Genomic DNA, 22,633 nt, shown 5'->3' on the forward strand with positions numbered 1-22,633 from the left:
TATCATGTTGATTTCAGTATTTTTTTTTACCAGTTCATTGATAATTTTTATCACATTTTTTTTATCAGCTCTAAATAAAATCTTAACAGAGATTACAGTTGTGACTTTCAAAAAAAAAAATTAAATGTATGATTTACATAATTATTAATAATTAATTTGAATACGAGAGTGAAATTATACTTCAGTGTTGGCACGCCTTAGACTACAGCTGATGATCTGTTATACGTATTATGTACCTTCTTCTTGGCGCCATGATTTAACATTTATTTATGGCACTATGTTCTATGTTTATGCTGGGGATGCAATAAAATATTCCTTGAATTGAAATTCATATCAATTCTCATTATTTTACGTGTACTTTAACCTTTTTAATTGCGTTCAGTTTTTACTTCTGGATAAGGTATAATTATTATTATTATTATAAGTATGATTGTTCAATAATAATTGGTTATTTATTTTTATAGTTTTATAACATATTTTCACTATGCTTGAAGTTTATGAATTAAAATGTTTCATTCAAAATTACTTATGGGGAAAAAGGGGTTCCGAGAGTGAAGTCAGTCGTCTGAGTTTGGCTGGCCAACATATAGAATCTATTAATGAAGAACAATATTACGCTGAATTATGGATGGGTGCTCATAGCAAAAGTCCTTCGATACTTAAAAATTCTGAGCAAAAACTCAGTGACTGGATCAATGACAATGAAGAAATATTAGGAAAATCATCTATTTTGAAATTTGGTAATAAATTGCCATTTTTAATGAAAGTATTATCCATAAATTCTGCTCTTTCTATCCAAGTACATCCATCAAAGGTAATAAAATATTTTTAAATATTGGCAACATTATAATTCTTACCAAATTTAGGATCGTGCTGAAGAACTGCATAAGCAATTTCCCGAATTATATCCAGATTCTAATCACAAACCAGAAATGGCTATTGCACTGAGTAATTTTGAAGGGCTTTGCGGTTTTCGCCCATACTCTGAAATTAAATTTTTTTTGAAAGGTGCTACATTTATGATTATCTCTTATATTTTGTAATACAACAAAAATGTTAATGCACATTCTTATGTCATTTAGAAATACCAGAATTTCAATTAATGCTTGGATATGATCTCATTAGACAATTTAATGATGACATTAACAATTCACAAATTTTGTTAAAGGACATATTTTATAAGTTAATGACATTAGAAAAAGAAATTATAAGCCAAAACGTAAAAAGTCATAAAAGTAAACTACAATCACTGTGTAAGTAAATATTAATAAAAACATATGAACTTTAATTTCAAAATAATAATTAATTCTTTGAAAGTGTTTAATTTGAACTATTCTACTTTATATGTAAGAAATTATTTGGAAAATATTATACAAAAGTTCATTTTTCTTATAATGTTAATAAAAATATTTTAACTTAATTTCTATAGATTAATACTATTTTAACATATTTTTATAATATTTAATAATCAAAAAATTTTATAAACAATATTTTACTTAAATTTTAATAAATATTATTTACTTATCAATGTTATTGTTAAATTGTATTTCAGGTGATGATGAAAAAAAAAAGTTCTTAACAGTACTGTTTTATCGACTTGATTGTTGGTTTCCAAATGATGTGGGTTGTTTTTGCATTTATTTTCTAAATTATATACAACTCTTACCAGGCCAAGCAATCTATTTAGGAGCTAATGAACCTCATGCTTACATCCATGGAGGTTATATTTCTTTTATTTGTTTTCATTTTTACTATAATTAAAAAAAAAAAAAAAAAAAAGATTGGTCAAAAACCCAAAGTTGAATTAATATTTTCGATTATAACTCATAATTGTCAGCACACGTTAGGGTGAAGAGATAACTATTTATGAAATTAATGACTTTGATTGATAAATCTTATTCTACTATAATATGGTTAAGTGTAAATATTTTCTTTAGATTGTATTGAATGTATGGCTTGTTCTGATAATGTTATAAGAGCTGGGCTGACTCCAAAGCATATTGATGTAAAAACTTTATGTAGTATGTTAAATTTTAATGGTGCTCCTGTCGAATCAAAGTTATTTTACGGAATTCAAGAAAATTCTTATACAACCCTTTTTAGGCCACCTGTACCTGATTTTGCAGTTGCTCACATTAAAGTATTTAAAATTCTTCAAATATCAAAACTATAATGAAATTTAATTAATTCACTTTACTTTTTTTTTTATTCTTTAGGTTCCTGCAAATAACATCTATACACTATTAAAAAGAGATGTTGCTTCTATAATCCTTATTGTTCATGGTCAATGTAAAATAGAAGAGTCATCAGATTTAATCTTTTCAACAGGGAAAGTGTTCTTGATACCAGCCAACAAAGTAGTTCAATTACATGTTGAAATTGAATTTTTAGAATTATTCCAAGCATTTGTTAATTTATAAACCCCATTTTAACGTGTTTGCTGTGTCTTCAAGGTAATGGTAAAATACTAAAATTAGCAAAATTGGCATTAAAAATAGTACAGAACTTAAATATCAAGATTTAAAAAAAAAATCAATCAAACTATAATACCTATAACTATTTATTAGTTCAAAAAATATTTATTTAAAAATCTAACTATTTCAACCATGCTATCATATTTTAGTAGATGTATATAAAATAATTCCATTATTGATTGTAGTCAACAACCACAGCAAATGTGTTTAATAGTCAATTGGCCAATAGATAATTTTAGTCTATGTTAAATAATTACATTTCAGTGTGTTCTTTTACATATACAATCATTTTGTATAGTATTAAATTCTTACTGCCATTTTATATGACATAAGTATACCTACTCTAAATTATTACATTTTAACTGTATTAGTTGAAAATTTTTTAATTCTATTCAATTAAATAGCTATTTAAAGAATATTTGGGGAGTATTTTTGTTAAATTAAATAATTTTTATATACGCACATAAAGGTGAACCAACATATTTTTATGTCTTTTACAATGTGGGTACCTATTGCATTTTTCACTTAAAATTCTATGAAATTAAAAATATAAACTAGAAGTCAATAGTTATTTTTCTACCAAAATCAATATGAATAGACAAATTTTTATGTTTCTGAAATATTCCGGAAAATTATAATATTTAATTTACAATTTTATAATTTTTTAATAATGATTTAGATCAAAAGTGATTTTAAAAGGTACTTTTGTATTGAATATAATATAAAATTGAATTTGCGTGATTAAGTTACCAAAAATTACGGATGAGGTACCTATTAAAGAAAGGTGTGAAAGTATATCTAACCTAACCTATGTATTTTTCCAGTGTTCAAAAGTAACATTGGGTTCTGTTATGCATTTCCAATCATGTTACTAAGGATCATCATTGTGGTTCATTAGCACTGTTTAATTTAAAGTAGTGAGATAATGAAATTAGATTAGTTGATGCCCATAAAATATGTTAATATAAAATAATATTCAACATTAATAAAAAAAATCAAAAAAATCATTATTAATTATTTTTTTTATTCCATTTACACGATTACACGAATCTTATGTAATATGTAATAGTATAGCTATATGTAATTATTTATTCTTGAAAGCATTTTGAATGAGCTATATTAGTAAGCAAAATTGACTTAATCAGGAAAATTGCAAATTTTAATAATTTTGAAATGAAATCACTTGTACTGATAACAATTAACTTATGCAATTTATAGTAATTTATATTTATAACAAATTATGCAATCTATCAGAATACGCAAATATTTGTATTCTTCTGAAATGACGTCACATTGTTGTTGAGTTCTAGATAGATATAATTATTTACTATATTAAAAAATACTAAAAAGTACAGTTTTTTATTTTAGATAATGTAACATAATTAATCTTCACAAATAAATGGAAAAATTTACAGTTATGGCTTGTATATATAAAACTGTAGCAGATTAAATGAAACGAAAAAAAACTGCAATTACGAACCATTGAAAATTATTTATCTAACAACAAAATATTATGTAAATATAATCAGTGGCGACAAGATTATTTGTTTGGGGCTAACATGCATTTTTGGTAACCACCCACCCTTTAAAAATTGATATTGTCCTTATATTTAATAGAACGTCTTAATTTTTTTAATTAAGTAATAACTTTTTTTTTCTGTTTGAACCGAGGACGGAGCGGGTGCTATTTGTCACATTACTGCCACTCGGTATTATTAAGTAATAACTGGACAACTGGTACCTGGCCTAGTGTACTATACCTTAAATAATTAAAAGCAAAAATATTTTACTGTTCGGTACTAATTTTCCATTTACCATTCAAATGTTTTACTAGGGGTAACCGCCGCAAAATAACCGCTTCGACACGCCACTGCTTATATTGATGTTGAACAATGGTTAGCAATACATTTTAAATTTGTTACTGATCGTTTTAAAAATGAAAATACATGGCAGATTTATTCGATGTACTAAGAATAGGTACCCACCATCCCTTTAATATTTGATGGACGATTGGGAGTTGGTAAATTGGGTCCTAAATAACTTTTTCTCGGTAAATTGGGTCCCGGGAAAAGAAAGGTAGTAGGTAAGTTGGGTCCCGAGAAAAAAAGGTAATAGGTTAAGTCCAAGGTAACCAATTTTTTTTTTAAATATCTAATAAATTTTATTAGAAGTCAATTTTAATGTCATTGTGTTTTTTATTAAATTTTCGGTATAAACTTAAAAGATACGAATTTAACAAACTCAAATCGACGTACAGTACGCAATGCACGCTACGAAAAATATAGTGAAAATGCTTAGATTTCGTACACTCATGTCTGTGTGTCATCATAAGAACTATCATCAATATTGGTGTTAACTGATAACTGACACACGATATACGACTAACTAATGTACGTATATGTCTATATACGTATCTTAATTAGACACAATCAAAGTTACGACATTACAAAGTTATTTGATCACAATGGAGTCGATAACTGATAGAAACGGTGTGAATTGTCATTTGAAAAACGACTACGGCGAGGTAGTATAGTTAGTAGTTGAGACTCAATTTATCTACTACGTTTTTTTCCCCGGGACCCAACTTATCTAATATATTTTTTTTCCCGGGACTCAATTTACCGCTTTCAAAATGTACACAAAATATCGCGGACTGAATTTACCTAGCCCCGGATGATTGCCCGTTTTAGACCCATGTTCACCACGTCACAAGAGTAGAGCGGTTCAATGTTGAAACAATACAATTTATTAAATTTATATTATTATGGATTCGTGATTAAAAAAATTATACATCAAGTGTCGAGGTCCAGAATGAATATGGTTCGACCATCCTACTACGATGTTAATGCAGGTTTAGTGGCGATGTACAGTCAAAACTTGCACAACATTTTTAAAAACGGATGGTGATGACGACAGAATTACAGAACATAATATAAACCATAACCATTAATCGCTTAAGTGATCAAAACTTAGCTTCTAATTCTAGCTTTTATAAAACTTATCCATATATTTTCATGTTTATAGAAAAATTAAAAGAAATTAAAATAGAAACAAATATTAAACTAATTAGTATAAATGAACCCTTTGATACCAAAATTCTAAAACTAAAAATAAAAAAACGTGATAAAGTACAAAATTAAATATAATAGAAGTCAAAATTCAATCATTGATTTTAGAATATACGAATATATAATATATTATATAATAATATTTCAGTATATTCTAAAATAAATGCTTCAAGTGATGAATATATATCAACAATATGTTATTTTTTATCTTAATTTTATATTTTTTTTTAATTTTAAATTAATTTTTTTAATTATTATATGGCTGTAACGAATCAATTATAAATCAAAGATTGTAATTATATAAAAATATAGCTGTTCATTTTTTAAATTTTACCTTGGTGCAATTTACATAAAAGTTTATTGCACTAGATGAATACTCGGGCGCAGTTTACTTATCACCATATTCCACTGATAAAAAATCGTGCGCTTCCTTCATATATGATTTTATGTTAACTTGTATATTGGGTGCAGTTTACAATCCTCGTACAATTTATTAAATAAAATATATAAATTTTCAATAGGTACTTTTTTTCATATTCAACTGAATCGATACCTAAACGATAAATGTAACTATGTCCTATTAAATTTATTAGAAGCAGCCAACCCTATTACCCCGTTAAAGTTTTTTTTCTGTTTTATATATGTATCCTTGATGTTCCAACATCTTTTATTACAATCTTTATCTACAAAAAAAATTAACTCTTTAAATTTCCATATGTTAAAAAATTTGCATTTTATTGCATTTATAAATAAAATTAAAATCATTTTAATATAAGTTAAGTAACTACTTTAAATAATATACATTTAGTAATCTAACTGGAAAATATAATATTTAAATACAATTTTAATTAATTAGTGTTAATATATTTTGAATATATCTATATTGACTTTTTCTGAAATGTGTTTCCAAATTTTTCTTTTAGATAAATAATTTTGTGTTTAGGATGAAAACCGTCAAATATCTCTCTATTTTGTTTAACTAATTCAATATTTCATCCTCGGTTGATGAAAACACAAATTTTTTGCACATTTTTAATGTGTAGACGTAGGACAGCACTAGTTCAGATTTGTAGTGCATCTGGACGCAATGCGTCATTTACCGACGCACTGCATTAAACGTAAGTAGAAAAACGGTCATATGTAAAATGCGTGTACCTAGTGACAATGCGTTTGGCGTTGCGTTTGGTCTAAAGATCGAGAAAACGTAGCTCTACAAATAAAGATGGAAAAACGGGAAGTTCATCCCTTACAACGCCGATAGTCCATAAAAATTATTTTAAATAAGAATAAGTATTCACGGTATACATATAAAAAGTTCAACTGTGCAAAATACCGCTCGTACCTACACGAAAAAAAGTTTTGAATTAATATTCAAAAACAGCTTAATTTTTTCATCTTTATAACTACTATATAATTTAGAAATGAACATTATTCTACGAATCGTACTTGCTATTATATTATGGGCTTTGGAATTATTTTTAATTTGTGAACATTATTAACACATACTGAGTATATTTTAAATTAAAAACCATAGGCTGGATCGAAGGGCAGTTTGATTCGAAAATATAATTTGAGGATAAATTTCCTTTCTTTCTCCTCCAATAATGTTGAAATCATCCACGGTATTGCCATGGCATGATTTAACTATAAATTAACTTGGTCTAGACGTACTCGGTTCTGAGCCAAATGACAATGTGACGTTTAGTCAGAGGTATGTAATGGTGCCTATACACATTTCTATTTTGCGTGTTCTCACTAAAAATACAATAAGACACGTGTGTACCGTTCAGTGTAATTCCGTAAGCATATTAAATTTTTTAGATAGGTACGAGAACAAAATCTATAGAGTTAAAATCATATATAAACATGAAATCAAGTACGAAGTACATTACCTATAGTACCTTCTACCGATATTTATATTCACTTTATGGTAGATGTATTCTCAACTATCCACGTGTGAAAAGCGTTTAGTTACTCGGTTACCCACAATTTTTTTTTTGTAATACATCACTCTACTTGAACCAATCGAGGACATCCAATTGTACTAAATATTGATGTACATGGAACATTTTTTTGTTATGTACGAGCAATTAACTAATTTCATACTTGATTTTATGCGTTTTTAATACAATTTTTGTACGATTTTAAACAACATTGCATTCGCAATAGAAATTGTAATTTTTAAAAATTCTTTACAGTAGGTATTCCCAAATTACGTATAGTAAGATAAACATATGTCGTCATGTGAAAACAATTCGTCCGATAAACACTTACCGGCAAGATAAATATTAAAATGTGCATTTTAATAATTCTTATATCGTGTTTTTCTTAAAAAATCATTATAATATCTACTCAGTGTGTTTGTTATCTCTATCCGCGAGTTTAATTATTCACGATCTTTTATCTTGGTTGAATGCATTAAACTTGAAGTATCAAAACATAAGAATATTGTTTATGTAATCCTTATTCTGTGATCGGATTGGCAAAACAATAAAATTTATCGAATTATAATATATTGTTATTTTTTGCACGAGCATGGGCAACCATACAAGTCGTCTTGACAAAGGTAAGTAATTGAGTTTTTCTGTTCGCGCAGCAAGTGGATAATGCTTCAGTTGTCTATAGTATAGTATAGTATAGTTGACGTTTTGTAAGTAGTAGACAAGTAACGAGTAATTTAGCAACTAAACGTGTGCAAACTGATTGTTTTTAGTTAGTAAATTAATTTAGTTATATTGTTTAAATATATTTAATTGTTTTTGTTCAATTTTTGTAGCCCAGTCACCATTCTACTAAAAGTATGCAGCAGCTGCAGTGCTCACTAATGCATCAATATCCAGATACTTAAACTACTAAACCTTCTGCTACTTGACTGAACTACTGATATAGTTTGAACTTCAGTGCCTGTGCTTAACTGTGACCTTCCTGCTTCAACTGTTGTAACGGAACAGAATATAACATGAATTGTTCTTTGAAAGATAAGTCTGTGGTAGTGCACCCCTTGACTAATGACCCAACAATGGCTTGGAATTGCATTAAAAATTCTCAGAAGGTCTTGAAAATACAGCCTCCATTGCCCAAGGGTCCGGTAAATGATAACAAAGTATGTCTTCGTTTTACTCAGTACTTTAATCTAATTAGCACTACAGAATTCCCTATTATGTACGTTATGTGTGTATGTAAATAGGTTAGAGTTGTGTGCATGAGTGATACCCATTCAAAAACACATCTGATGAAGTATGAAATTCCTCATGGAGACATATTTATCCATGCAGGAGATTTCACCAGCTGCGGAGAAATGAAAGAAATCAAACAGTTCAATGAGTGGCTCAGTCAGTTGCCTCACACTTACAAAATAGTGATTGCTGGTAATCATGAGCTTAGTTTTGATCCTAAATTCACACATCCAATCATGGAAGACGGTATAAGTACTTCTTCTCTCGGATATGAATACGATCTTATTAGTACTGTAATCCAGCAGAAAGACAATAAGAAATATTTGACCAACTGTATATACTTAGAAGATTCTATGACAGAGTGTTTTGGACTGAAAATTTATGGTTCTCCGTGGTAAGAATAATAAAAATGTTGTGTGTTCATTTTTTATACATTTTTCTGTTTTTTGAACGTTTTTCTAGTATTTAAAAAGTATGTTTTTACAGGCAACCAGTATATGGTGGATGGGCATTTAATATTCCTCGTGGTCAAGCATGTCTAGACAAATGGAATAAAATACCTGAAGGGATTGATATACTTGTGACACATAGTCCACCATTAGGTCATGGAGATCACTGTTATTCTGGTATAAGAGCAGGATGTGTAGAGCTTCTATCTACTGTCCAGAATAGAGTGGTTCCAAAATATCATATTTTTGGACATGTACACGAAGGTATTATTTTTAACTTACTGTTAACAGTTTATTTTTGTTTTGTCTAAAAATTTTTTATAATTTAAGATCTAACTAATATGTTTTTGTGAATGTTCATAGTATTCATTTTCATACAATGGACAGACAATTGATTAATAATTATAAATTTTTAGTGTTAATAATAAATGCATACATGTGATATGTTCATACAATTTATTTTAATATATTAATAAATTTGCTTAGCATAAGTTACTGATATTAAAATTACTGACACGAGTGACATTAAATAGTTATGTAAATATGTACATTTTTTAATTTCAGATTATGGAATCACTACAGATGGAAAGATAATATACATTAATGCATCAAGTTGTAATTTACAATATTTACCAGTTAATCACCCAATTATTTTTGATATAGCGTTACCAGAAGGTTTTACCAAAACTTCAAAATAATAATTTTTATTTTATATTCTATATTATTTATTTTTGTTTTAGGTTTGTTATTATTTAAAATAAATATTTTTTAGTGACTTTTATAATAACCTTTTTAAGAAACTTTAAAATGTATTGTCATTTTCTTCTACAATTTAAGCAAGTATCTAAGTTATTAATAATGATTAAAGTAATTATATATTATCTTTAATATTAAAATCTTTAAATTTCATAAATTTTTAATAATTTGAGGTACTCTTTTTTTATATATATATAACTAGAGTTAATATTATTTAATATTAAAAGGGAATCTTATTTAAAAAGTATAATTTAGTCAAAGGGGGTTAAATAAGTCATAGTAATAGTAGTATATAAAGGTTCACAATTAATATAGTACAATTAAAATGTTTTCTACACTAATGAATATATATATATATTTCTTATCAACACAAGTACAAAAAAAACTTTCATGACATACATTTGTATGACTTATATAATAATATTTATGGCTAACTAAGCTTGACTCAAAAATAATATTTATTTTAGTTAATTATATAAAACATTAAAACTAAAGTACTTGTACAATACATTTTTTTATTTATACATAGGTAACTTAAAAATAAATATTTATTGTATATAATCAATTCATTGAGTATCATAGCTCATAATCTATTTTTACTTTTTGCAGCACTAATGAAAGATTGTGAAAATTCAATTGAACTTATGCTCTAAAAATAAATTAAAAATAATTCAGACTGGTAAATTATAATAAATAAATATATTTTCAATTGTACAGACTAGAATGAGTATAAAAAAATAATAAATTTATTCACGAACACTACTATAAATGTCAGTAATGGAAATAATTTTAAATACTAATTAACTAGTATAAGACACAAATTAAATATAAAAATATATTTCCCCTATTTAGATCAAAATATTCCACACACTGCACTCTAACAGTTTTGATTCATATAATGTTCTTGTTGACAGCAAATTGAATTTTATTGTTAATATCTGTGTAGTACCACAAAATAATATGGTAGTACGACCAAACATACAACTGCGTAAATCATAATTAAAGCTAGAACTAGTGGTTATGGTTATAATATGTGGGACCACTCCAATACTAAAAGATATTAAATAGCTTAATTTATACACATTTACATATCAATTATGAAATAGTTTTTAAAAATTTCATTTAAAATCATAACAAAATTCGTAATTTGGTGGATCACTGGGCACAGGAGGTGGATCTTGAGGAATATCTACACCAACCCCTTCTGCATCTAAAAGTCTAAGCTTTATTTCCATTGACAATAATGTTTCCAAATCATTTTCCGCTTCTTTACTTGTCATTTTGTTTCCTAAACAATCATTTGATTATTTAATGGAATTAATTCCTACTTGTGAATAATCGTAATATGTAAATTTGTTCTATGCCACTATTTTTAGAATTAAATTTTTAAAAACATGATTATCACTCGCTAACGCTATGATAATTTGTATTTTAGAAAAATTAAAATTCATTAAACCATTCGTTATTAAATATTTCAAATATATTTTAAGTTAATGGACTAAATTAATGGAACACATTTATATATGAACTATTATTTGATTAATATTTTACATATTAATAAATGTTTTTTTTTAAATTGATAGGTTATTTATTAAAATTATATATACAAAACGATACATTTGTAAAAACATCTAATATGAAACACTTATTACTAGGGCTCAGATTTTAAAGTGTATGCTATTTTTTATACATAAATTCTTTCCATGTCACTCTAATTCTAAATAAACTAATATTTTTCTCCTTTTTTCGGTTGTTTTGCAATTATTCTAGCTATGGAATTTTAATATGTTTTTTGTGGTATAATAATAAAAATTTTATATTTAATTAATAATAAGAAATGTAAAAGTACGCTTCTTAATTATGTATAACAGTAGGTTATTTATATCAATTTAACATAATAATTTACTCCTCGTAAGTAAAAGTTTCTATTGGATGTGAGAGGTTCTAATTTTGTTTTTGTTTATCGGTTTGATTATTAACTGTATCAAATGTTTGGTTAATCGTAATGTTACTACAGCGAGTAGGTCATAACATCAACCATTTCAATTATTAAAAATGTTCGGTAAATTAAATTGTGTTTTTTCAAAAAACAAGAGCTGGGAAACAATTACAAGATATTAACAACATTCTGTGAAGTTTCACATGAAATATTGATTATGGTGAGTTTTATTTAAATGAAACAGCCCTTATGAAGTATGCACCAATCACTTCAGTAAATGTGAAGTATTTATTTTTGATGTACAAAAACCTTTTGTCTGTTAATAGAGTCAGTTTTACAAATGAAAATTTAAATACATGTATGATAGTTAATTTAATAATTAATTTTTCAATTTTTTTCTATTCAATTTTTTTATTTAATTTAATTATTGTTTAAGCTTATTTTTTTGCTTTTTTCAAACAATTTTATATTATTTTTATTATTTATTGTGCTTTAAAATCCAAGCCCTACTTATTACTTATAAAATTAAAAAAGAAACAGTTTTAACAAATATTAATTTAAGGAACTTTATATGTAACTTTTATAGTTACTAAATATATAATTTTATTCACCTAGTAATGCATTTATTCCATCAACCCAATAATCATAAACCATGTCATCTGGAGCGACAAAATGAAGGGGAGTCATTTCTGCAGAATCTAAAGTCAAAGAAAAAGCAAGTTGTTGTGTTGATGTAGATTTTCGACTCCTATAAAAATGAAATAAAACCATGGAATCAAACAAAGAAATGTATTTTCATAAAAGTATTTTTTATTTAGCTGATCTTATTATTATATAGGTGTTAGATAACACTTATATAGGTTGATATTCTTAAAATAAAATAATATTTAATATTCATCAATTTACTTGGCTTCTTTCATATGAGGACAGTCTTTACCAGTAAGTAATGCTTTAATATCAACTACTCCCAACTTATTTGGAAGTTCTTCAATGGTAGGGACACTTTTATCATCACAATCACCATAATGAAGAACTTTATGGTTTTGAGATAGCCTTACAAACCAAAACTTATCTTTTACTCTCTGAAAAAAAAAAATTATAAAATAGAGAATTTTGTCTAAAAATATAATTAAAATTTATTTGGCTTATTGATAATAATATATTTAATGGAAAATTAACCTGTCCGCGTTGAGAATATTTAGTAAATCTTGTGCCATCAACCATGTAATTAAGTCTTTGTTTTTTGATAAGTTGTACAATTTCTGGTGTAACCAATTCTTTAAGTTGTACTATAGGACGTGCATGGCTTTCCCATTGTTCTCTTGAAGTACGTTCTTGTTGCCATAAATTAGTAATTTCAGAGTAAGTAAGAGTGTATAACTTTTGTCGTAACTTTTCTAAATTAGCTGGCTGCGAACCTAGAGCTCTAGTTATTTGTTCCCGAACTACACTTAATACCTACAAGTAAAATAATAAATATGATAATATTGAAATAGGATGTTCTAAGACAGAATAAAAGAATTAAGTTTTACTTTTACAAAATCCTCTGTTGTTGCTCTCATTTCTTTCCACGTTTTATTCAGTAAAACAATACAAACACAATATAATTCATGGAAAGGATGATCATGGCTAAAAAATATTTGATGGTATGTAGTAGTTTGTTCACTTGGAAGTTCACCAATTCTAAGTATATTACAAAGTAAGCGTACTAATTCTATGGAAGATCGACCAAAAGGACATTCATGTTCATCTGCTCGACATGAATTTTCAAGAACAACCTAATTAGTTTATAAAGAGCCAATATTAATATTTTATCATTTTTAATAAGTTTATATACTCTATTTAAGTTGAGAATACACCAGTTTGGGTGCAAACGATAGGTAATGATAGTTCAATGGTGGTACTGAGCTATGAGTAGGTAATTAGAGACAGCATTTTCAATAATCAGTTGTAGGTAAAGTATGCATGGATACAAAATGTTTTTGTCAGTCACCTAGTGTACTATTACCTTGAATAGAGTATAGTTCTTACTTTTGTGTAAGCATCAACATGGTTACGGGCAAAATACACCATACAATCTAAAGCTAACATTCCGGGTGGAGTTTCAGTAAAATCCAGTGCAGGGTTTATATCATACTTAAAGCCCAACTTTTTATAATCTTTTGTGAAAGGTCCAAGTTGTCGTCGATTAGCATCTCCACCGCTAATTGTATCCAATTCAAATGCAATTTTACGTAACTCCTAAAATTATAATTTAATTATTTAATAAAAAAAACAATTTTAATAATTACTTTTAGTGAAATATTTAAAAATAATATAAAATATTTGTAATTTAATTAAAAATCAAACTAAACAAGTAATTATAGAAATGTAATTAATCAGATAGAGATATAGAATAAATTTATTAATGAAGGTTAGCCTTGGTCTAATTTTTAGATATCTGCCTAATAGTTCATAAAAATAGTTATTTAATAGCACCTTAATTTTTTCATGAGCATCTTGATCCTGTGGGTCCATTTTGGTATTCATTCTTTCTTCGAGCAATCCAAAGCACAATGTTTGCATAACATAAAGCTGATGAGCCATTTCAGACCCAACTTCATCAGATGATGTTTGTATGATATTTTGTAGTATAACATTACGAACTTGTTTAGAACACAAAGTGCTAGCAATAATTTTTCGTTTAGCTGGATCAGCTTTCAAAAATAAAGCATTAATCAAAGAAAGGGCATTTTGCTGTATAATGGGGTTTTGATTTTCAAGCCGTAATACTAGGTTTGGAAATCCTACTTCTTTTTCTACTTGACCATACTTAGCAGAACTATTTAAAACAATACTTTCTAATATAGATAATGAAGATTGAACAACTTTTGCTTCTTGAGGCCTGGATGTTTGATTATTAACATAGCTGGCAACCATATTAATGAATGGAGTTTCTAAAATATCCCATGATACAATCCCATGATCCATTAACTCAACAAATGAAGCTAATGCACTAGCTAACATTGCTCCTTGACATTTACCTGAAAAAAAATGATTTACATGTCAGTATTTAAATGAAGATAAATAATAATTAAATGTAATCAAACCTCTTTCGATAAGACTAATAATGAGAGCTAGTCCTTGTTTATTAATGAATTCAAGAGCAAATGTTATGTCAGTACTGCATTTGGCCAACTTTTGTAGAGCAGTAGTTCTTTCATTTTTATCATCAGACCCTTCAGAATGAAGAGTTTGCAATATTTCATAAGCAATCTTTGAAGGAGAAAATGCCAGTCTTAATACAGAACCATTTTTAATTTCATTTCGATTTTTTTCAGTAACATAGTTTTCATTGGTTTTTTCAGAAAATTTTAATGCATATTGTTCAGGATCATTCAAGTCCCAGCCATTACACAGATCCTGAATTATGTTTGATAAAGGTATTTTTTGGTTGAATTCTTTAAGTTGTGGATTTTCAGATTCCATTTCAACCGCTATTTTAACAACATTTGAATCCAGTGAAGGCATTTTGTCTGATTTATTTAAACTCATCAAATGTATAATGCTAGAAAATTAATGTCTGAAAAATATAAACAAGTAGACAGTTAATAAGTTATAATATAATTGATTTTATTGAAACAATATCTACCAATTCATTATTTACAATGAAATATTAAATTATGCATTGGTGTTTCATTTTAAAAATAAATTATAAGATATTTAAAAATAAATATATTATTATATTTAATAACCTTTATTTCTCCAAAATAATTTCAATCACTTACCAACAATTTGTTAATAATGTTTGTAGATCATTTTTAGAACACAACTAAATTCATTATTAGATGCTTATTTGAGGTTGAATTTGAATAAATTAATTTAATACAATGTAGATTATTAACACCTTCAAAATATCAACACCAATTTGTTTTATAAAGAACACTAAAATTGAAAAAGAAAATATTTTGTGACAGATAAGTCATAAACATTAATTAGTAATACTCGACGATTTAATTACTACATCCGTAGTCACACATTCAATAATCCAACAATTAAAACCTATTGGTTTTTGGACAAATTACAAATATATTAAATAGATAGTAATAAACATTTTTTATTACGATGATTATATCATAAGATAACAGTTTTTTTTCAATTGATTGATAACAGAAGAAAACATATCAAACATCTTACGCTATCTGTTGAAATACCTATTTCACGTTAGAATAGGTACGATTTTTAAATAATATTATTTTTTATCACACATCAGTTATTTTGTGATATTTTGGCTATTAATTTTTTATTATTATGCATAATTGTTTTAGTTTTGAGTCGAATGTTGTTTAAGTACATATAAATGTATGACTGTCATCATGTTCAATTGTTAAAAGCTGCGTAAAATCGTGTAATTCAAATCTTTTTTTCTATTGTTTTAGATTTTAAAATTTTTGCTGTGAGTATTATTGGAGAAGTATTATTGTATAAATATTTGTTTGCTTGTTATTGATTTATATTTTCGTATAGTCTTGCTAAAGACGTTTAAAGATGAACATGATGCCTATGAAATTATCTGCTGTCCGATTATACTCGTCCCTTTCTTCAAACAAAAAGTACTATGATGTCATTATAGCTGGTGGTGGTATGGTTGGCTGTGCCATGGCTAGTAAATTATGTAATTATTATTACTGATTTTTCAATCATATCTTACTTGATCACTTATTTCCTAATTTTTGTGTTTTTAGCCCAAGAACCGTCAATGTGTGGTGCTTCTATACTTTTATTAGAAGGAGGTTTAAAAAAAGATTATGCACTAGACACAAAGAAAAATTCTCCAAACAGGTCTTATAGCAATAGGGTTTCTGCTGTAAGTAAGTCAAGTGTACAACTTTTACAATCTGTTGGAGCCTGGCAAATTATTGAAGACATTAAAGGTTGCAATGCAGTTAAAGAAATGCGGGTTAGTTATTTAAAAACAAAATAAAACAAAATAGTTATCATGTCTAAATTTCAGATTTGGAATTCTGGTGGAGGTCAAAGTGGTGGCGCAAATAATGTTTTAACATTTAATAATGATAATGATTTGGCATATATTGTTGAAAATGACAACATACTTGGTGCACTATATAAACAAATTCATGATGATCCAAATATAACTGTTCATTACGATTCACGTGTGAATCAATGCAATTTGCCAGAAACACCAAGTGAAATGGCTACAGTAAAAGTGGCTAATGCAGAGACAACCTATGAAACTAGTCTTTTAGTGAGTAGAATATATTAGTTTTTCAATTTTTTTATCAACATCTTGTTTACTATTCCCTTCTAGAATTGAGTACGACTATATGTGTTACATTTATAGATTGGCTCAGATGGATATGGTTCAAAAGTACGTTCTGCTATAAATGATCAACAATATGTTAGTTGGGAGTATGGGCAACGCGCAATTGTAGCGACATTAAACATACAATCTGATGAAGTAAAATTTTTACCTTATGAAATATTGAAAGTTATTAGTATTTTAACTCTTTTGTAGGATGATATCTACAAGGGTCATGTGGCTTGGCAAAAATTTGCTCAATTGGGTCCAATTGCCTTATTACCAGTAAGTTGTTAATATAATATATTATAATTTATTAATATTATGCAATGTCTTGAATGTAGTTGGATAATCAAATATGTTCACTAGTATGGACTACTAGTATTGAAGAGGCGCAACGTTTAATCAATTTGAACGACAATGAATTCATCCAAGCTTTAAATGATGTTTTATCAGTAATCTTTGATGCAATTAAATTTATTAATTATTATTTTTAATAATTTATGTTTTATTGATTAGGAAGAAAAAGAATTGAACAAAAGTAGTATGCTTTTAGCAGATGATGTAGTTCGAATGGTGACAACAGTATTAAGTAAATTTAGCCAATCAAACAACAATAATGAATTACACAAAGTAGTTAAATCTGTACCACCTATTATTACTGGAGTGACAGAAAATAGTAGAGGATCTTTTCCATTAGGTTTTGGTCATGCTTGTCAGTATGTTGGTCAGCGTGTTGCATTAGTTGGGTAAGTGACTAGTTACACTTTATTTTCTATAGTATGATTTTTAATTAATTAATTTGCTTGATTTTTTAATTTTTTTTTTTATTAGTGATGCTGCACATAGAATACATCCTCTGGCTGGTCAAGGTGTTAATTTAGGTTTTAATGATGTTATAGAACTTAGTGATCAACTGAATAAATCATTATTGACAGGCGCTGATATTGGTGTGTACTTGATCTTTTTGTACTTGATTTGTACAACAACATTAAAAATATTTATGTTATTTCATTCAGGAGACCTGAATGCACTTTTAAATTATGAAACCGCTGCACAGCGTCGTAATGTTCCTATTATGTTGGGTGTTGATGGCATTCAAAAACTTTATGGTAGCAGTAACAATTTTATACCACCTGCTATTATGACATTAATCCGCAATGTAGGTATTGCGTTTTGTCAATCAGCTTCATCGATGAAAGTATGTATAATACAAAAATTATCATTATTAATATAAAGCATTTACTTAAATATTTTATTTTTAAACAGAAAGCGTTGAGTGATAAAGCATCTGGATTGCCTGTATAATTGAATATATGATGTGTCTTATTATGTGGTTTAACATATATTGTTGATGTTGATATTTACCTATTTGTTTTATTTTTGTTACATTGTAAGTAGTAGCTAATTACTTTATGTATAGTTAAATATTTATGTTATGTATAATATATATATATATACACCAAATAAATAGAACGGAAAAGTATGATAGATGTTTACAAAAATAATAATTAACTTTTATTTTTTTCACAATAAAAAATGCAATGCATGCTTAAAAATAATTAGAAACTTTTTTACACATAATTCTGGTTTTCCATGTATGTAAATTTAGGTAACCATTGCTATTGATTTATGTTACAAGGGTGTATAAGATGTCGTGAAAAGTAATGGATAGATACTGTTGGGACCTAGGTGTTGACTTGTTGAATGAATGATACAATATTGATGATAAAGAAGTTTTAGTTTTTATTTAACTTAATAATATAATAAAACAAGAAAGTGTGTAAGGGCCTAGACAAAGATTCCAATGTACATTCCTACTTGTAATAGAGGACTTGGAGCAATAAACTTCTAAGTTGTAATGGTTAGGTAGTGCACATTCAGACATAATTAGAAGAATCTCTGGTGACTGATCTCCACCTGTGATTAAATCCAACTGCCTTCTGTCTTCTCATCCCTCAATATATATGCTGGTCCTCTACTTTTTAGGTCACCAGTTCTTGGTGAGGGACTATTCCAGATGTCGTGTATCTTTTGTTGTATTTCACATTTTATAATTAACAATTTGTATTCGTTTGAGGGTAACATCACAAAAATATATTATATTTGGTTAAAGTAGCACATCTTGTAAAAATACCATTAATATTATATTCATTTTTTTTTTCAAAATAAGTTTATTTATAGATATAACTTAAAGTAAAAACATTAATTAATTATGTTATAATTAAATATTTGACGTACATTTTCAAGTGAAATCCCTTTATTATCTTTCAAATGATATGAATGCACTCCTAATTTAGCTACAGTATGAATATTACGTTTATCATCATCAAAAAATATCATTTGACTATAAGGTATGTGGCTTTTCAAATTCAACCTGTATTAATTACAATTATCATAATCAATTAAGAATTAAAAAAATCAAAATATTTTATAAACAATACTCTTACCATTTAAAATGAATTATTTTCGAGCCAGGATAAATTTCTTTAAACTTAAAAAAATCTGATATATTAAAATAAATTAGCAATAGATAAGCAGTAGAAATATCTTCAATTCTTGATGCTATTGCTAATGTATAATTTTTTTTTTTTAACTCTGATAATATGTCAAGTACTTCAGGATACAATTCATATTCATTTCCATCATTATCTTTTATTCTGCCACTGTAAATTGTAAGTTTAGTAGGTATTTTAATTTTTATATTTATATTTAATTTATTACAAAGAAACAAGTTTAAAAGGTCTTTGACAATGATCGGTACGAAATGGCCATAAAGTTAAATCTGTAACAAAAACATTGTATTATAAACACAATGTACTACCCTATGTTAATTGATTTATACTTATGTTCTTTCGTTTTATAACATCAGCTTTATAATTATGAATTTATTAAAAATTATTAATAAAACAGATAAAATTGTATTCCCTAATAAATGTTTTAAATGCAATTAAATAAGGATTGATAACTTGTATTTTATTATTAACATAAATTAAATCAATTTTTGTTAAATTTTCTAAAGCGTGTAAGATAAAATAACCTAGTACCCACCTAAATCAAATACAATCAACTTTGGTAACACTTCCATTGAATATTGACAATAAAAAAATAAAATATCGTAATAACAATCTTATAAGTTTAAAAAAATGTTTAAAATAAAAAACTATTTACGTTTAGTATCTTTAATGAATATAAAATACGATACACTTTGTAGAATATTCACTTATATTAAATTATTTACATTCTGAATAATTTGTAAATTTAAGACCTCTGAAATATTCGTAATTATCGTGATAATTACATATTATGGAGGCAGTTACTGTACTGCACGATTTAAGATTTACGTATATATTTATACAACTGCAGTGATAACAGCGATGGTAATCACTCTTATCACCGCACTAACACTGCAAACAAGTAAACCGCGATTTGATTTTAAGTACCTAAGTATCTATTTAGAAATATTATGTTTTGTGTTTGAAGCATTTCAGAAAATAGTTATCGTATTATGTTCTTGTGAACGTGATCTTATTTTAATTTTATATCTAAGGTTTATTTATTTTTCGTCTCAAATCATTTCGTCCATTTGTGTGAGTGAAGTAAAGTATCATCCACATAGTTGATATAATTTAATTGTTATGTTAATACATTGTGTTGTAATTTAAAAGTTTATTGCTTATAGGATTTGTGTATTGTTATTATTATTAATTATTGTTTAAAATTATTTTATTTACAGTTTCAATTCTAATTGAGATTTTTTTGTATTTCTGAGAAATACAATGAGTTCGGGATTAGAGAGCTATGTTAACCGTATCCTTTGATTGAAACTAATGCATTATAACATTGTTATTTAATGATTGAAAGAAAATATAAATGATGAATATTACAATATATATATTAACACAGTACAACAATATTATTAGTAGATAAGTCGTGGTTGTTTAATTTAAAGATAACTAGTGACACTTTGAACGTGGGAATAAATAAAATATACATGATTTTTTCTAGATATACTTTGTTTTTTATTATTTTACCTTTTTATTTAACTAATGAAAAATTGTAAAAAGTAATTTTTTGAATATTATATGAGTTGAAGATATATGTTACCAAAAAAAAGTTATTTCCTTTTAACTCAAATTAACCAAATAATAATTATATTATTGATATAGGATAAGTCAATATATTTAAACAACAAAATAAGTAACTGAGCATTAATTTTTTTTGAAATTATGTATTATTATCCTTATTGTTGTATTAATAGATACAGTTTCTATTATAACATCTGATGGCAGAAACTTTGTGGTAAATAAACTATTAAATTTAATTAATAATATGCATTTTTGTACAATCAATTAATTTGTTTTATGTTTAGGGAACACTTAAAGGATTCGATCAGACTATAAATATAATTTTAGATGACAGCCATGAACGAGTTTACAGCCCAAATCAAGGTGTTGAACAAATTGTGTTAGGTTTACATCTTATTCGTGGTGACAATGTGTAAGTTATTTTTACGTATTAGTTATTAATAATGTGAACTATTTGTAAAATTACAAATTATACAACTTCTGTTTAAAATTGTTAAGATTAAGAATAAAATGTAAAATGGCATATAGAAATATTTTAAAGTATTTCCAAATTAATTTACAAATAAAAGGCATAACTTAAATTGTCTATAATAATTAAATTATTTTTAATTTTAGTTTTCACTATAATATTAATTTTTATTATATTATATTTAAAAATAATAGATATATTTATCATAAAATATAATATAGATGTTTTACTTATAAATAATTGTAGATAAACAATTATAATGTTTCAGAGCTATAATTGGTGAAGTAGATGAAACAATGGATTCATCAATTGATTTGAGTGCAATCAGAGCAGAACCTATCGGATCAGTTGTATTTTAAGAAATTCATCAAAATTATCATACTTATTATGAATGATTTAATAAATCGATTCTTTTATATTAAGTTACTGCTACTATTATAATTATGATAGTAATATAAATGTAAGGACAAATTTGTGTTTTTTTATTTGACTAAAGTAACATGTATTTCACTATTTTCACTAATACTGTTTTCATTGATGTAATGTGTATGTACTAAAAACTTAGTTATGTTGATAAAAATAATATGTAACAAAAGTTATTTAAGACAGTTGCATTATTTCAAAGTTAAAATATAGTATGATTGAAGTTATAACATTATATTTTTCCTTATATAAAACTATGTTTTTAGTTATGATATAATCATTTAAGTTAAAAAAAACACGGGTCTCAACAAAATTTGTATTCTGTAACTGATTTTACATTTTATTAATACTTTTTAAATTTAGAAGAAAACTGTCAATATCAAAGATTATTAAAAAAAATATATATTTTATGAGTATTAAACATTTTCTAATGTTACTTATATTTCTAATTAAATAATGTGAAAATTAAATTACTCATATTAACTATAAGTT

At 26.3% G+C, this 22,633-nt stretch overlaps 6 protein-coding genes across 10 annotated transcripts; 4 read left to right on the forward strand and 2 right to left on the reverse strand.

The window, feature by feature from the left end:
- Positions 1 to 103: 103 nt before the first annotated feature.
- Positions 104 to 2,870, forward strand: LOC112691559 (mannose-6-phosphate isomerase). The gene is made up of 7 exons (XM_025565846.1): positions 104 to 400; positions 465 to 814; positions 867 to 1,008; positions 1,083 to 1,253; positions 1,553 to 1,720; positions 1,938 to 2,140; positions 2,217 to 2,870. The coding sequence occupies exons 2-7, from the start codon at positions 485 to 487 to the stop codon at positions 2,418 to 2,420; spliced, it is 1,218 nt and encodes a 405-aa protein (XP_025421631.1). The 5' UTR covers positions 104 to 400; positions 465 to 484; the 3' UTR covers positions 2,421 to 2,870.
- A 4,581-nt stretch (positions 2,871 to 7,451) lies between these two features.
- LOC112691538 (metallophosphoesterase domain-containing protein 1) lies at positions 7,452 to 9,880 on the forward strand. 3 transcript variants are annotated; one of them, XM_025565817.1, is made up of 5 exons: positions 7,452 to 8,108; positions 8,319 to 8,645; positions 8,730 to 9,112; positions 9,205 to 9,431; positions 9,732 to 9,880. In XM_025565817.1, the coding sequence occupies exons 2-5, from the start codon at positions 8,502 to 8,504 to the stop codon at positions 9,863 to 9,865; spliced, it is 888 nt and encodes a 295-aa protein (XP_025421602.1). In that variant the 5' UTR covers positions 7,452 to 8,108; positions 8,319 to 8,501; the 3' UTR covers positions 9,866 to 9,880. The 3 variants fall into 3 exon arrangements, with proteins under 3 accessions (XP_025421602.1, XP_025421604.1, XP_025421603.1); XM_025565819.1 differs by lacking the exon at positions 7,452 to 8,108 and adding an exon at positions 8,129 to 8,192; XM_025565818.1 differs by lacking the exon at positions 7,452 to 8,108 and adding an exon at positions 8,166 to 8,254.
- Positions 9,881 to 10,607: 727 nt separating this feature from the next.
- LOC112691540 (engulfment and cell motility protein 1) lies at positions 10,608 to 15,944 on the reverse strand. Of its 2 annotated transcripts, XM_025565820.1 has the most exons (9): positions 15,630 to 15,944; positions 14,952 to 15,424; positions 14,341 to 14,885; positions 13,894 to 14,103; positions 13,395 to 13,640; positions 13,042 to 13,320; positions 12,769 to 12,944; positions 12,474 to 12,610; positions 11,042 to 11,211 (listed from the first exon to the last, which is right to left on the reverse strand). In XM_025565820.1, exons 2-9 carry the CDS (start codon positions 15,394 to 15,396, stop codon positions 11,042 to 11,044), a joined length of 2,208 nt encoding a protein of 735 aa, XP_025421605.1. In that variant the 5' UTR covers positions 15,397 to 15,424; positions 15,630 to 15,944. The 2 variants fall into 2 exon arrangements, with proteins under 2 accessions (XP_025421606.1, XP_025421605.1); XM_025565821.1 differs by lacking the exon at positions 15,630 to 15,944 and having other exon boundaries at positions 10,608 to 11,211; positions 14,952 to 15,396.
- A 188-nt stretch (positions 15,945 to 16,132) lies between these two features.
- LOC112691581 (ubiquinone biosynthesis monooxygenase COQ6, mitochondrial) lies at positions 16,133 to 18,665 on the forward strand. The gene is made up of 11 exons (XM_025565876.1): positions 16,133 to 16,297; positions 16,369 to 16,516; positions 16,587 to 16,801; positions 16,856 to 17,107; positions 17,204 to 17,320; positions 17,378 to 17,446; positions 17,506 to 17,616; positions 17,681 to 17,910; positions 17,996 to 18,111; positions 18,181 to 18,362; positions 18,431 to 18,665. Exons 2-11 carry the CDS (start codon positions 16,390 to 16,392, stop codon positions 18,467 to 18,469), a joined length of 1,458 nt encoding a protein of 485 aa, XP_025421661.1. The 5' UTR covers positions 16,133 to 16,297; positions 16,369 to 16,389; the 3' UTR covers positions 18,470 to 18,665.
- Positions 18,666 to 19,322: 657 nt separating this feature from the next.
- On the reverse strand, positions 19,323 to 20,332 carry LOC112691582 (magnesium-dependent phosphatase 1-like). The gene is made up of 4 exons (XM_025565877.1): positions 20,213 to 20,332; positions 19,886 to 19,946; positions 19,612 to 19,827; positions 19,323 to 19,538 (listed from the first exon to the last, which is right to left on the reverse strand). Exons 1-4 carry the CDS (start codon positions 20,247 to 20,249, stop codon positions 19,367 to 19,369), a joined length of 486 nt encoding a protein of 161 aa, XP_025421662.1. The 5' UTR covers positions 20,250 to 20,332; the 3' UTR covers positions 19,323 to 19,366.
- Positions 20,333 to 20,550: 218 nt separating this feature from the next.
- Positions 20,551 to 22,281, forward strand: LOC112691583 (U6 snRNA-associated Sm-like protein LSm8). 2 transcript variants are annotated; one of them, XM_025565880.1, is made up of 5 exons: positions 20,551 to 20,760; positions 20,898 to 20,971; positions 21,423 to 21,463; positions 21,534 to 21,661; positions 21,987 to 22,281. In XM_025565880.1, exons 2-5 carry the CDS (start codon positions 20,941 to 20,943, stop codon positions 22,075 to 22,077), a joined length of 291 nt encoding a protein of 96 aa, XP_025421665.1. In that variant the 5' UTR covers positions 20,551 to 20,760; positions 20,898 to 20,940; the 3' UTR covers positions 22,078 to 22,281. The 2 variants fall into 2 exon arrangements, with proteins under 2 accessions (XP_025421665.1, XP_025421663.1); XM_025565878.1 differs by having other exon boundaries at positions 20,551 to 20,751.
- The last annotated feature ends 352 nt before the right edge of the window (positions 22,282 to 22,633 follow it).

Source organism: Sipha flava, unplaced genomic scaffold (genome assembly GCF_003268045.1).
Source record: "Sipha flava isolate LNK unplaced genomic scaffold, YSA_version1 64_pilon_pilon, whole genome shotgun sequence".
Classification (NCBI taxonomy): domain Eukaryota; kingdom Metazoa; phylum Arthropoda; class Insecta; order Hemiptera; family Aphididae; genus Sipha; species Sipha flava.

What these genes read in the sequence shown, in the direction of transcription:
- LOC112691559 (XM_025565846.1), top strand. Translation starts at nt 485, where the DNA reads ATGCTTGAAGTTTATGAATTAAAATGTTTCATTCAAAATTACTTATGG. An exon ending in AAGTAAACTACAATCACTGT is followed by an intron (nt 1,254 to 1,552) that starts GTAAGTAAATAT and finishes ATTGTATTTCAG; the next exon opens with GTGATGATGAAAAAAAAAAG. An exon ending in TCATGCTTACATCCATGGAG is followed by an intron (nt 1,721 to 1,937) that starts GTTATATTTCTT and finishes TATTTTCTTTAG; the next exon opens with ATTGTATTGAATGTATGGCT.
- LOC112691538 (XM_025565817.1), top strand. Translation starts at nt 8,502, where the DNA reads ATGAATTGTTCTTTGAAAGATAAGTCTGTGGTAGTGCACCCCTTGACT. An exon ending in AAAATTTATGGTTCTCCGTG is followed by an intron (nt 9,113 to 9,204) that starts GTAAGAATAATA and finishes ATGTTTTTACAG; the next exon opens with GCAACCAGTATATGGTGGAT. An exon ending in TTTTGGACATGTACACGAAG is followed by an intron (nt 9,432 to 9,731) that starts GTATTATTTTTA and finishes TTTTAATTTCAG; the next exon opens with ATTATGGAATCACTACAGAT.
- LOC112691540 (XM_025565821.1), bottom strand. Translation starts at nt 15,396, where the DNA reads ATGAGTTTAAATAAATCAGACAAAATGCCTTCACTGGATTCAAATGTT. An exon ending in TATTAGTCTTATCGAAAGAG is followed by an intron (nt 14,886 to 14,951) that starts GTTTGATTACAT and finishes ATTTTTTTTCAG; the next exon opens with GTAAATGTCAAGGAGCAATG. An exon ending in CCTCATATGAAAGAAGCCAA is followed by an intron (nt 12,611 to 12,768) that starts GTAAATTGATGA and finishes TCATTTTTATAG; the next exon opens with GAGTCGAAAATCTACATCAA.
- LOC112691581 (XM_025565876.1), top strand. Translation starts at nt 16,390, where the DNA reads ATGAACATGATGCCTATGAAATTATCTGCTGTCCGATTATACTCGTCC. An exon ending in GTCCAATTGCCTTATTACCA is followed by an intron (nt 17,447 to 17,505) that starts GTAAGTTGTTAA and finishes TCTTGAATGTAG; the next exon opens with TTGGATAATCAAATATGTTC. An exon ending in AATCAGCTTCATCGATGAAA is followed by an intron (nt 18,363 to 18,430) that starts GTATGTATAATA and finishes ATTTTTAAACAG; the next exon opens with AAAGCGTTGAGTGATAAAGC.
- LOC112691582 (XM_025565877.1), bottom strand. Translation starts at nt 20,249, where the DNA reads ATGGAAGTGTTACCAAAGTTGATTGTATTTGATTTAG. An exon ending in GTTGATTGTATTTGATTTAG is followed by an intron (nt 19,947 to 20,212) that starts GTGGGTACTAGG and finishes TTTTTGTTACAG; the next exon opens with ATTTAACTTTATGGCCATTT. An exon ending in CCTTTTAAACTTGTTTCTTT is followed by an intron (nt 19,828 to 19,885) that starts GTAATAAATTAA and finishes TACAATTTACAG; the next exon opens with TGGCAGAATAAAAGATAATG.
- LOC112691583 (XM_025565880.1), top strand. Translation starts at nt 20,941, where the DNA reads ATGAGTTCGGGATTAGAGAGCTATGTTAACC. An exon ending in ATTAGAGAGCTATGTTAACC is followed by an intron (nt 20,972 to 21,422) that starts GTATCCTTTGAT and finishes TTGTATTAATAG; the next exon opens with ATACAGTTTCTATTATAACA. An exon ending in CTGATGGCAGAAACTTTGTG is followed by an intron (nt 21,464 to 21,533) that starts GTAAATAAACTA and finishes TTTTATGTTTAG; the next exon opens with GGAACACTTAAAGGATTCGA.